General features: G+C 41.8%; 1 protein-coding gene across 8 annotated transcripts in view; it reads right to left on the reverse strand.

Moving 5' to 3' along the window:
- Nucleotides 1-14,321, reverse strand: part of ITSN1 (intersectin 1 (SH3 domain protein)) — a 245,535-nt gene that overhangs the window by 146,651 nt on the left and 84,563 nt on the right. For all 8 annotated transcript variants that reach the window (XM_010862262.1, XM_010862263.1, XM_010862259.1 and 5 more), the window contains exon 5: nucleotides 10,143-10,303. In XM_010862262.1, coding sequence (XP_010860564.1) covers nucleotides 10,143-10,303 — 161 coding nt within the window. The remainder of the gene's footprint in view (nucleotides 1-10,142; nucleotides 10,304-14,321) is intronic.

The raw sequence follows: 14,321 nt of genomic DNA on the forward strand, positions 1-14,321 counted from the left end.
GAAGGGAAAATCCCAATAAAATTCACATTGAACCACATTTCAGCATTCAACAATAATTAACCCAGGAATGCATGGAGAGGAAAACCCTCTTCCAGTCGTAATATACTCCCATTTAAAATCTGAATTCAGATTAATCCTTTTGAAAAGTATTAAACATTGTCAATGATCAGATGGAAAGGGCTCAAGACCCCGGCTTAAAGAGAAATCTACTGGCCAATGTTCACCAATAATAACCACAGTAGACTGAAAGCCAGCAAAGGGAAATCAATTCATAAATTCACAATGAGGTACTTTTTGTAAAAAATCCTAATTGGTCACCAGAGGAAATCTATTTATTTTGAAAACTAGTAAATAAAGGCAGAAAATAAACCATTAACCCACCTTCCCTTTACACATTGAACCTCAGAGGAATCAAACATTTGATGAGAAAGTTTCTGTTTATAAAAGTATTCTAACAACAAAAAAAAAGATAGAACTAAACTAAATGTCTCTATTCTTTTTCCTTTTTCTATCCTAACTTGTGATATTGTGACATTATAAGAAGTATAGATCTGATCTTTGGCCCCAGGTCCTTATTCTTGACAGAGCTCTGGCGTGCATGTGTAGTTGCTCAGTCATGTCCAACTCTTTGCGACCCTATGGACTGTAGCTCACCAGGCTCCTCAGTCCATGGGATTCTCCAGGAAAGAATACTGGACTGGGTTGCCATTTCCTTCTCCAGGGGATCTTCCCAACCCAGGAGTCAAACTGGCATCTCCTACATTGCAGGCGAATTCTTTACTGCTGAGCCATCGGGAAGGCCAGAAGAACTCCTAAAATCCTTTTCATTTCCTGACTGATAGGAACATCTTCTGCCAAAATATTTGGTCTTAGTCCCTGGTTCATGACACAAGAGCTTTTAAGATCCTTGGAATCTCTGGAGTGGGAAGACTGTCATCTTGTGTTTGATGAGACATCAGGGGAGAATAGACGGGGGAAAGTGAGCTAATCAAAGGCTGATGATTTCATCAATGAAGCCTCTGTTATGAAATTCCCATAACAACTCCTACACGATGGACCTCATTTCTGTACTGTAGTGGTTATCACATTCACCTCACAACTCCCACACAACAAGGTCTGGAGAACTTCCAGGCTGGTCGACACATCCAGGTCCTGGACGACAGAAGCTCCTGCACTCAGCACCCTTTAGGACCTCACCCTACACACCTCTCCATCTTCCTGTTCATCTGTACCCTTTATAATACCCTTTATAGAAAACCAGCAAATGTAAATACAAGTTTCCCAAAGTTTTGGGAGCTATCCTAGCAAATTGAAAAAGTGGGAGAAGGGTTTGCAGGAGCCTCTGACTTGAGTCAATCTTAAAGGAAATCAGTCCTGAATATTCATTGGAAGGACTGATGCTGACGCTGGAGTTCCAATACTTTGGCCACCTGATGTGAAGAGCTGACTCATTGGAAAAGACCCAGACACTGGGAAAGATTGAGGGCAAGAGGAGAAGGGGGTGACAGAGGACAAGATGCTTGGATGGCATCATCGACCCAATGGACATGAGTTTGAGCAAACTCTGGGAGATGGTGAAGGACAAGGAAGCCCGGTGTGCTGCTATCCAAGGGGTCACAAAGAGTCAGACATGAGTTAGCGACCAAACAACAACTCTGTAGTCTTGACTCTGGAGCCAAGTCACCCCAGCACTTGTGACTCAGATCTAAAGTGAGGTCAGTCTTGTGGGACTGAAGCCTGTGGAATCTGACACTAACGACCAGAGTGAGTGTCAGAATTGAATTTAATTATAAGATATAAAGTCAGTGTCCGCAGAGTTAGAACGTTGGTTGGTGTGTTTTTTCTGGATACAAAATTCTTGGCCGATTCCTTCCTTGAGAATCTTAAATATGTCACTCCATTTCCTTCTGGCAGGAAGAAGTCGGAAGATGCTCTAATTCTCTTTCTTGTTAGCCATGTGCTTTCTATTTGCTTGTGCCCAAGTGACTTTTCGTTTTACTAGAATGAATCTTGGTCTTGATCCTCTCCAGGACAATATTCCTAGGCACGTGCTTTATTTGTTCAAATTTAGTTTCAAACCTGCCGTGTCAGGAAAGCTGTTCTCATTTCCCTTCCCTTGCTCTGGTTTTCTTCTTCAGAGGCCCCACCTAACCAGCTAGTCAGTTCTTTTCACCTTCATCATTTGGCACTTGTTCTCAAATTCTTTTTGTCTCTTTTGTCGTTTCCTTTTAATGCTCGAAACTGTCCTCTTTTTTTTTTTTTTGCTTTCTGTTTCTCTTCAGTCTCTCTCGTGCTGCCTCTGGTTCACTCTTCATTTCTGAAACAACTTTTTCTTTTATGTCTCATTCCTTCTGGAGCGGTCACCTGATTTCTGGAGTTTTAAAAAATTTGGATCGATGCCAGTCATTCATGACTTGCACCATTTTCTTAGCGCCTCTCGGCTTGTTTTGAAATAGTCGGTCACTGGTGCACAGCCACTGTCCATGAGGGTGCTGCTGGTCTCTCCGTTGTCTCTTCTCTAATAATAACTGTGTGTGGGATTTGACCCTGCCTGATGCTGCCTGTTGCTCCTTTTGATGTGTGAGCCTGGCTTCCTGGGTGGGTTCAGTCTCCTCCCCCATGTAGGTCTGGACCTTCTCATCCTCCTGTCTCTGCTACCCTGCCCTGTTTAATCTTTACTCACTCCCAGTCATTCTTCCTTGGTGTGGGATCTGATCATCAAAGGCAGCCTTGTCGGTCAGTTTGAAGAGTCCATAGGGACCAGATCTTGCAAGTCTTCTAATCCAGGGACAACCCCCATCATTATTGTCTTAACACCATGATTTGTCCATTTCAGTTACCTACTCAGCTTTTAAATTGCCCCTCTTACCAAGTGACGGCCTCTTCTGAATGAATGGCATTTTCTGGATACCTCTAAACAAACACATCCCCCAGGCAAGGTTTTAGATGCCATCTCTCTTAATTCATGAAATTTTCCACACTCTCCTCAACCACTGAGTTTTCCCTTTGACTCTACACCGGAGCCTTTCCAACCATCAACATGCTATCCTTTAGCTGACAGGCTCCACCTCACGGTTAAACTTCCCGCCCTCCCAGGCCTCCAGCAGGCTTCTGTCCCTACCACTCCAAGGAAACTGCTCATCAAAGTGAAAGTGAAAGCGTAAGTTGTTCAGTAGTGCCCGATTCTTTGCAACCCCATGGACTATAGCCGGTCAGTCTCCTCTGTCCATGGGATTCTCCAGGCAAGAATACCAGAGTGGGTTACCATTCCAGGGGATCTTCCTGACCCAGGGGTTGAACCCAGGTCTCCCGCGTTGCAGGCAGATTCTTTACTGTGAGCCACTAGGGATGCCCAAGATCAGGCCCAAACCCATCTTATCAAATGTCAAATCCAATCACTCTCGTGTCCTATTCTTACTCAGTCCCTCAGAAGCAACTCTTCCCTGGTGGCTCAGCTGGTAAAGAATCCACTTGCAATACAGGGGACCCCAGTTAGATTTCTGGGTTAGGAAGATCCCCTGGAGAAGGGATAGGCTACCCACTCCAGTATTCTTGGGCCCCCCTGGTGGTTCAGATGGTAAAGAATCTGCCTGCAATGTGAAAGAGTTGGGTTCAATTCCTGGGTTGGGAAGATCCCTTGGAGGAGGGCATGGCAACCCACTCCAGTATTCTTGCCTGGAGAATCCCCATGGACAGAGAAGCCTGGCAGGCTACAGTCCACGGGGTCACAAAGAGTCAGACACAACTGAGTGACTAAGCACAGCACAGAAGCAACTCAAACATGGAGACCCACACTTGAAACAAGGTGTGATCTTAAGTGTTCTGCATACTCTAGCTACACTCTGTCCACCTAAATGAAGAGGGACACTGAATCACCGGAAGTTGAGCTTATGCAGGAATAGCAGAAGAATTGCAATTCTGATGTCTTTCTTTTTTTTCTCTCTCTTGGTTGGGAGGCATGTTGGATCTTAGTTCCCCAACCACGGATCAAACCCGTGCCCCCTGCATTGGAAGTGATGAGTCTTAACCACTGGACCACGGGGGAAACCCCAAGAATTGCAATTCTAGACATACCAACTGTAGTAAGTTACAAGTGAGTCCTTTGAGGGTTTGGGGTGGGCTGGATTTATGGATAAGGATCATAAAGAGGAGGGAATTCAGTTAGAATCCAAGCAGTAAGTTCATTGGCTTGAGGAAGAGGAGAAACTCTTGGTGGAGGTTCATCCGTCAACAGATCAGTTTCCGTTTTCTGTAAATCCCTGATCAGTAGTACCTCTGTTCTTAAGTTTCATTTTCCTGAGGATTCATGCATGAGATTCTCCACTGTATATATCCTCTGGTTCCATTTAAGATTGAAATCCTCTCCCAACTTTCTCTCTAAGATCCTGTATCAGTCCCAGGGCTTTCGTTGCCATCCATACTCAAACTCACCAGAGCTGAGAATCCTTCCTGCGTTGCAGACATACAGATTTATCTGCCTCCCTAATATCTCGACTTCGAAATCAGCAAGGCCCTTCAAGCCTAATATGGTCAAAATCTGACTTACTTTTCCTCCACAATACAGGATATGATGAAACTAATTCTAAGCTATTTTTCACATTGATTATCACTGGCCAGATCTAGATTACCATAATCTCTTGCCTATGGAAAAAGCCTCTTTATTGATGTTCCTGATTTTAGGCTTGTCCCCTGTAATCTAGTCTTCAGATAACACAAATGACAAAACAACAACAACAACAGAAAAAACCCACACAAAAAAACCAAAACCATCTTCAGATAACATAGATTATAGTTTTTTAAATGTCTATCAGCCATTTACACCCTGTTCAAAAGCTTTCAACTGAACTTACTTAGAAAAAAATGCTAGCTTTTTAGTGGTTTCAGAGGTAAAGAATCCGCCTGCAATGTGGGAGCCCTGGGTTCAATCCTTGTGTCACGAAAATTCCCTGGAGGAGGAAATGGCAACCGACTCCAGTATTCTTGCCTGGAGAACCCCATGGACAGAGAAGCCTGGCAGGATGCAGTCCATGGGCCCGCAAAGAATTGGACATGACTAAGCGACTTTCAGTTCACTTAGTGGTTTTATTAGGTCCCAAACCACCTGGCTCCTACTTTACCTCCCCGACCTGAAGCCCTAAGGACACCAGGTGCAAGCATCTCATTATTGTTCCTCTGACACACCAAGCTTTGCCTTAGGACCCACTGTTTTTGCCAGGTGGGTTCTCTTCCCCCATACCTAAGGCAGCTCAAAAGTTATTGCCTGGGTAAATTCTCCCTAACCACCTGGTCTCAGGAGAAATAACAATAACCTCAGATACGCAGATGCAGATCTGTCATAGGCACCCTTATGGCAGAAAACAAAGCGGAATTAAAGAGCCTTTTGATGAAGGTAAAAGAGGAGAGAGAAAGAGCAGGCTTAAAACAACATTCAAAAAATGAAGATCATGGCATTTGGTCCCATCACTTCATGGCAAATAGATGGGGAAATAATGGAAACAATGACAGACTTTATATTCTTGGGCTCCAAAATCACTGTAGATTTCAGCCATGAAATTAAAAGACACTCGTTCCTTGGAAGTAAAGCTATGACTAACCTAGAGAACATATTAAAAACCAGAGATATTACTATGCCTACAAAGGTCCATCTAGTCAAAGCTATGGTTTTTCCAGCAGTCATGTATGGATGTGAGAGTTGGACTATAAAGAAGGCTGAGTGCCAAAGAATTGATGCCTTCGAACTGTGGTGCTGGAGAAGACTCTCGAGAATCCCTTGGACTGCAAGGAGATCAAACCAGTCAATCGTAAAGGAAATCAACCCTGAGTATTCACTGGAAGGATTGATGCTAAAGCTGAAGCTCTAATACTTTGGCCACCTGATGCAAAGAGCCAACTCACTGGAAAAGACTGATGTTGGGAAAGACTGAAGGCAGGAGGAGAAAGAGATGACAGAGGATGAGACGGTTGGAGGGCATCACCGACTCCATGGACATGAGTTTGAGCGAGCTCTGGGAGGTGCTGCAGCAGTCCATGGAGTCGCAAAGAGTCAGATACAACTGAGCGCCTGAGCAACAGCCACCTGGTCCTCTCTGCGCCTCTCATGAGTACATGGGTGCTGAGTTGCTTTAGTCTCCACTCTTTTCAACCCTATGGACTGTAGCCTGCCAGGCTCCCTTGTTCATGGGATGCTCCAGGCAAGAATACTGAAATGGGTTGCCATGCCCTCCTCCAGGGGATCCTGACCCAGGGATGGAACGCAGGTGAGTTCTTTACCACTACTGCCACCTGGGAAGCCCTGGGTCTCTGTCATGTCACCCTGTTTCACAGAACTATTTGTCTATTTGTTTCTTCCCCTAACTTGCCAACAAGTTCCATAGTAACTGGGGTCACAATGTTTTACTCACTACCCCCTTCCCAGCAACTAGGACACAGAGTCGGGACTTAAAGATATTGATTGGTTTGACCCAGTAAAACTGTGGACTCTGGCAAAAAACAGAAACAATCACAACAATCTCTCCCTGAAATATCTGAGTTCAGAGTCAAAGAAGAATGATGGTGTGTGCAAATACACTGAAGGGAGAAGGTACGAGGCATACTCATCACAGAATGTCCTGGAATACAGCCAGGCACCCTTAAGCAAATCACAGTATCACTGCACCCCATTTTCCTCTTCTTAACAAAATGACTATTCAACCTCTGCTGCTGCTGCTGCTGCTGCTGCTGCTGGTAAGTCGCTTCAGTCGTGTCCAACTCTGTGCAACCCCATAGACAGCAGCCCACCATGTTCCGCTGTCCCTGAGATTCTCCAGGCAAGAACACTGGAGTGGGTTGCCATTTCCTTCTCCAATGCATGAAAGTGAAAAGTGAAAGTGAAGTCGCTCTAACCAGCCTAAATTCCACGGTGCGTTAACATTTGCATTAACCTCGGGAGAGTGATGAAGCCCTGTGTCACTCTGATGATCTGGTGATAATGAAGGTGGGAAGAGAGAAGGAAAAGAGGAAACCAAAGGCCTTGAGGACAACTGAGTTTAAAGAGGCTCTGCCTCCCTTTCAGAAACATGAAATAAAGTGTTCCTTGTGAGTCGTGTGTGACTCTTTGCAACCCCATGGGCTATAACCCTCCAGGCTCCATGGGATTCTCCAAGCAAGAATACTGGAGTGGGTAGCCATTCCCTTCTCCAGAGAATTCCCAGGGAGAGACCCAGGGACTGAACCTGGGTCTCCCACCCTGCAGGCAGACTCTTCATTGTCTGAGTCACCAGGGGAGCCCCTTGGAACATGCTTAGGTGTTCAACTTCTTGGCATCTCAGTTCTCTCCTTTGTGTAAAAGGGTTGACAATCCGTTGCACACTTTCAGGGTTACTGTTGTGACCAAAAAACACGCTACATGTGAAGACAGACCACAGGGCTAGAAAACCCATGGTCAGACAAAGTCTCATACTAATTAGAAAATACTGATAATAGTAATAAGTTATGTTTTCAATTAGCCAGAAGAATCATAAGAAAAAAATTACTTTGGCAAAGGCCAGATTTTTGAGTAAACTTGGGCAAAAGTGGGGATTGGGACCATGTACTTTTAACTTCTCTTTATCGTCTGTTATTCCCTCACAATTAATCCTCTGGAAAAATTTACTGAGGTCGATGTGACAAGAATGACGGGAGGAAAGGCAGTGGAGAAGCCAAGGGGAAGAGCTAAGGTCTGAATGGCAGGAGGGCAGTTAAGAAATCCCAGCTTCCCAGAGACCTCCCTTGGGGTTCAGTGGTTAAGATTCCAGCGCTTTCACAGCAAGGGGCACAGGTCTGATCCCTGGTCGGGGAACTAAGATTCTATATACTGCGAGGCATGGCCAAAAACATTTTAAAAATATTTTTAAGTTAAAAAAAAAAATCCTGCATATGTATACCTGTGGCTGATTCATGTTGATATTTGGCAGAAATCAACAATATTCTGTAAAGCAATTATCCTTCAATTAAAAAAAAAAAATCCTGGCTTCCATTAGAGGCTGGGCAGGTTACTTAAGTGACTGTAAAACCCTCTGTACAATGATGGCACTGCTCCTGAAAATAAATCAGCAATATCCCTAGAGCTGAAATTACTACAGCAGAACGGAATAAGAGAAGACATATTACATGTCAGAGGAAGAATTACTGACACCTGGGTTTGAAGGAAAAAGAGGAAATGGGATGCCTGTGGTTATCTGACCCTTTCTCCACATCAAGGTTTCTTCTTGCAGCCTCGGAAGGGAGGCCAAAAGCAAACCAAACACCCTGTAGTTCTTTTAGCTACAAGCACCGTCAGGCATTCGGAGCAACCACCCCTTTGAAATAAGCTGGTTAACGGAGGGCTCAGAACTGGGAATACATGGTGGAAGATGGCCAGGGAGGGCGCTGGTCCCTCGGAGCAGCCCACAGCACTGTTCACGTCTGCCCTTCCACCTCTAGCTCTCCTGTGACTTTGCATTGTTCCTCCTTCTCTTGGATCACTGTCTTATTTGCCTAACCCAAAACCTGGACCTTTCCCCTAACATACCCAGACTTGTGGCACAAACTCACTGAAAGAAAGGCAATGCACAGTGTGCTTTTAACAGTGAACCTCTTAAGAACACCATTTATCTATCTCAGCTTATCATTAATTGTGGGCTTCCCAGGTGGCTCAGTGGTGAAGAACCCGCCTGTAGATACAGGAGACGTAGGAGATGCGGGTTTAATCCTTGGGTTGGGAAGATCTCTTGGAAGAGGAAATGGCAAACCACTCCAGTATTCTTGTCTGTAAAATCCCATGGACAGAGGAGCCTGGCGGATTACAGTCCATGGGGTTGCAAAGAGTTAGACACGACTGAGGACACATGCATAATTAACTGTGTCAGAGAGAACCTGAATGACTATGAGTGCCCCCTCCCAAACCTCCTTCACTTTATCACCTGTCATCAGATATATCAGGATGAAGGGAGAGAGGGAAACTCTATCCACCATTTTTCTGTTTTGTTTAAACTGTCTAAGAACTTTCCCAAGAATCACGTGTTGGATCTTATTACTGTAATCTTTAAATCAAGCTAAATAATTAAAGCCTAGGGTGAGAACAGAGAAGAAATCAGAACTGTTGGGGACTTCCTTCATGATCTAGCAGTTAAGACTCTGCTAGCTTCCACTTCCCTGGTGGCTCAATTGGTAAAGAATCCGCCTACAATGCAGGAGATCTGGGTTTGATCCCTGGGTTGGGAAGATGCCCTGAGGCAGGGCATAGCAACCCAGGCCAGAATTCTTGCTTAGAGAATCCCCATGGACAGAGGAGCCTGGCAGGCTGCAGTCCATGGGGTCACAAGGACTAAGCGACTAAGCACAGCACAGCACAGCTTCCACTTCAGGGGGCACAGGTTCAATCCCTGATCAGGGAACTCAGATCTGACATGCCACACAATAAGGTTCAAAAAAGGAAAAGAAAAAGAAAGCAGAGTTGACTGTGATCTTAGTCAACTAATTATCATTTAATTTTCTTTTTTTCTTTTTGGCTATATCATAGGGCATGTGGTATCTAGTTCCCTGACCAAGAACTGAACCCATGCTTTCTGCATTGGAAGCTTGAAGTCTTAACCACTGGACCACCAGGAACATGCCTACCAATTAACGTTTAAGAAAAATATCTGACTAAAAGATGGCATTTTATGGAATTATGTTTTAAATTGGGATAATAATTTTCATTCCCCCCCACCGTGGCATTTTGTGTGAAGAAGTAACATAATGTAACCAAGTGCCTCAACTATTATTACAAAAATACATTTCTCTTGATACTATAAACAAAAGGAGCATAAGGAAACAAAACAATGCTCCAAAAAACACAAAACCAAAGGGAAGTATGTGAAGATGTGAAGAAGGGTCAAGAATCCAATAGGGGCAAGAAAGAGAGAAAAGATGCAACAGACACTGCAAGTTTAATCCTTTTTCCCTGACAATCTGCACCTTTGCTTTCATTTCTTTCTTTTTTTGCTTTCTCCCCTTCCAGCATTATCTTTGTGCACAGGGCCATCATTTTTCAGAGTGAATGTCTCCTAGAATTTCAGTGCTACAAACTGATATGGCAGGGAGAAGGAAATATTTATTTTAAAAACATACAATGAAATATATGAACTGATTCCTTTTAGACTCACCAAAGGCTGGTGCACTAGAAATAGCAACTGGTTGCTGTTTCATGACAGGGGGAAGTGCAGAGGGGAGCTGATACCCTTGGAGCTTCAGCTTGATGAGTTTCATAGCAATGGAAAACTCCACTTGATCCATCCTTCCATCATTATTCATATCAGCGAGCGCCCTGCAGAACAACAGCATGGGCTCAGAATGACTGTGACCTTAAAAGAACCTTTCCCAAACCACCAGTCCCACCCACACAAAAACTAGAGAGTCAGCTCCCTTGGTCCCAGAGAAAACAAAACAAAACTTGTTTACCAAGCTGTAGGGAAAAACTGAATAGGTTTTCCATAACGACGAATTATGTTTTACTGTGTTAGTCTTCACTTATACGCATGCATTATTTATATGATACACAAGGTAATTTTCAGTCTGAATGTCAGGACATATACTATGGACACCAAATGGAGCTTGTTTTTGGAGCAATGAAAATGTTCTCAATTGGATATTGGTGATGGTTACACAACTCTGAATAGACTAAAAAAACACTGAACTGTACATTTTAAAACTGTGAATTTTGTTAAGCTATTATGGGGGAAACAAAGGTATTTGGAAACAAGAGTTTATTTCTAGATTCTTGATTAGATTGCATTAACTCATCTATGGGGCTCTACAAACCTCACCACGGGGATGTGACATGCTATGCTCTACTATAATGTAATACTGGCATACTTTTAAAGCTGTGAAAATTAATTAAATGAGCTTACAAACACACTATCTGAAAGTGGTGTTCAAACATAAATGGTCAAGCACAACTTTCAATAAGCTGTTTATAGAGTATTTTTCTCAACAAAGAATAACCAAACAGAAGAACAGAGTTTGGACTTGCAACCGGAAACTACGTTTTGGCAAACTGAAACTGCATGTGACTTAACCTCTTCTGTACAAAAAATGGTCCTTCGCATTTCATTTGTTGAAGTCTAGATATCAAAGGCCTAAAGATTTATTTTTTAAAACCTGTCTTAACAAAATTTTTATTTGAAACTTCAAATGTTAAGACCAGTTACTCCAATTAAAATACTTAATCCTTAGCCATCTTTTAAATGAGCCACAGACTGTGTCCACAAAAGAAAATTACGTTACGTAGAAAATAACCCCATATTGGCTGGAGTTAATGCAAAGTAGTAAAACATGAGGCACAGAGAAAAGTGTCATAAAAAGATTACAAACCTTTAAAAATGTTAAAAATTCTAAAAGTCAACACTATCTCTCGGGAAAATTTGTAAAGCTCATAAAATCATAAAGGAAACACTATGGCCACACGAACCATCCTTCTGCCTCAGATAGGAGCTCCCCTGCCAGCAATGAGCCCTCCAGCAAACCACATCATGGAACCCGAATTTCTCTCACTGCTAGCGGCTTCAGCATCACTTGCCATGTTTCTTGAGCATTTGGACTCATGCGTCTATGAATTGCTCATTCACATCCTTTGCCAAGTTTTCTGATGGACTGCACGTCTTTTCCTTGTCAGTTTAAAAGAGCTCATTGTACGTTACACATCAACTGTTTATCTGTCAGTTGCTGAAAGAATTTTTTAAACTTGATCCATTTTGTGTAATTCTTCAGCATACAGAAATTCTACATTTTTATACATGTAAAATATTTCTTTGATCACATAGCTTTCTTTTCTGAAACTGTATTACTTTATTACATTTCAACCTTTAAACTGACTGTAATTGCATATATGTGTGGTATGTTACCCCAGGGTTCAATCAGATTTCCATCAGATAGATGGATACTTAACTTTCCCAGCAATGTTTAGGAACCAATCCATTCTTTTCTCGCTGAAGCATAAAAATATTTTTGTGGTTTATTAAATGTTTATATGAAATGAGATCTATTTCTGGATTATCTACTCTGAATAATTTCCAGGTCAACGTGACAATAATCTGATTGCACTGACTCCAGTATCTGGCAAGACTTATATAAAAAAAAACTTGTGTTGATGTTTGGCAGAAACCAACACAAACACAAAACACAACACAAACAAAAAATTAAAAAAATAAATAAAAAACTTGTTGGATGAACCTAGAGATTGTCATACTGAGTGAAGTCAGAGAAAGACGAATACCACATGACATTGTTTATACGTGGAATCTTAAAAAAAACAAAAACAACAAGAGTAAAATGAACTTATCTACAAAGGAGAAACAGAGTTACAGATGTAGAAACAAACTTATGGTTACCAGGGGGTCAGGCAGGGAGATGTAAATTGGAAGACTGGGGTTGACATATACACACTACACCATATAAAACAGATAACGGATAAGGACCTAGAGTACGGCACAGGGAGGTCTACACAATGCCTTGTAACGGCCTACACAAGAAAAGAATCTAGAACAGAGTAGATTCATGTGTATGTGTAACCAATTCACTTCACTATACAGCAGAAACTAACACAACACTGTAAATCCCAAGAAAAGTGTTTTTAAAAATTTGCTTGGCTATTCAGACATTTCTTTTTCCCTATGAACTTTAAGATAATTTATCTATTCTATAAACAACTTTCTTGAAATCCAAAATGAAACTGCATTAGATATATTAATTTTTATAGAACTGACATATTTATGATAGTTTGTCCAAAGAAAACAGTACATTCAGTTCTCCTGATGTTAAAAACATTACATCACTTTCTCCATATAAGTAATTACTATTCTCGTTAAATGGGGTCTTAGGAATTTTATCGTTTCTGTCACTCAAACAGAACAGGTTCCTCATTTCCATATTTAGACGCTTATGTCAAGCACAGAGAACAATTTTGCTTTTAATAATCATTTCTGCTGGCTGATCAATCTTACCAAACTTCTGTGAAACTTACACAATCACCTAAACAGCAAAAGAGTTAGCTTTCGTTTCCTATAGTTATACCCTTCCCCTCTTTCACTGTTCTTACTGTCTCCATCACATTACTGAGTGGGCATTCCAGCATAGTTCTGAATTTAAGTTAAATGGCTGTAGTGTTTCACTGTTTAGTGTAATATTTGGTACTGATTTTTAGAATGTAATCTGACATATTTAAGCAGTTCCCTTTTTCTACTAGAAATGCTTGCTATACATTTTATCAAATGTTTAATCAGCATCTGAAGACCTGATCACACACATCTTTTTCCTTTTATCTACTGATATAATATGGATTTCCCTGGTGGTTCAGACGATAAAGAATCAGACTACAATTCAGGAGACCTGGATTCAATCCTTGGGTCGGGAAGATCTCCTGGAGAAGGGAATGGCTACCCACTTCAGTATTCTTGCCTGGAGAATTACATGGAGAGAAGGAACCTGGCAGGGTACAGTCCATGGAATCGAAAAGAGATGGACACGACTGAGCGAAATAATGTTGAGGGAATTCCTTGACCTTGAACTAATCCTGGCATAAACTCAAGTTGGTCATAGTTTTTATACATTGTAGAATTCTATTTGCTAAGATTTTGTTTTCATTTTTCTGTGTCTATGATCATAATTGAGATTAGTTTCTGGTTGCTTTATTTTTAGTCTGTTTTTCAGGTTTCATAAAGTAAGTTGAATCAATAAAATGAAATGGTGAGCTTTCTTTTACCAATTTTTCTTTTTTGGGGGACACTGTGCAGCATGTGGGATCACAGTTCCCTGACCAGGGATCAAACCTGTTGCCCCACCCCACAGTACAAGCATGGAGTCTTAACCCCTAGACGGCCACAGAAGTCCCTCGAATATTTTTTAAAAGACATTCAGGTATTTCAAATGGTTTTCACAGATATAATAAAGGTTCCCAATGATCAATACTGACATGCATACTTTACAAAAAAAAAAAAACCCAGCAGATAGATTCCTACTTTCTATTCCTCACACTACTGCTCCCAAAACACATTTTCTAGAGAGAAACAAAAATATCTAGTGTGGGATAATGAGTGGGTTAGGGGAAAAAGACTTTCTAGTAATGACATAATTAGCAAAAGCCTAGATGGGAGAGGAGAGGAAACACGTAATGCTCAGGTTCTAAACATTCACTAAAATCCCAAAACATTTCTAACAATTTTGTGTGAATTTTTTAAAAAACTTCTTCTGCTCAACTAACATAACATAGCTGTTGGGATTCCTTGGTAATAAAAATTCAAAGGTCTTTTTAGAATTATAACAGTTACTCCTACAAAGCTCAACTCTCT

The sequence above is a fragment of the Bison bison genome, unplaced genomic scaffold (assembly GCF_000754665.1).
Source record: "Bison bison bison isolate TAMUID 2011002044 unplaced genomic scaffold, Bison_UMD1.0 scf7180017864481, whole genome shotgun sequence".
NCBI lineage: Eukaryota > Metazoa > Chordata > Mammalia > Artiodactyla > Bovidae > Bison > Bison bison.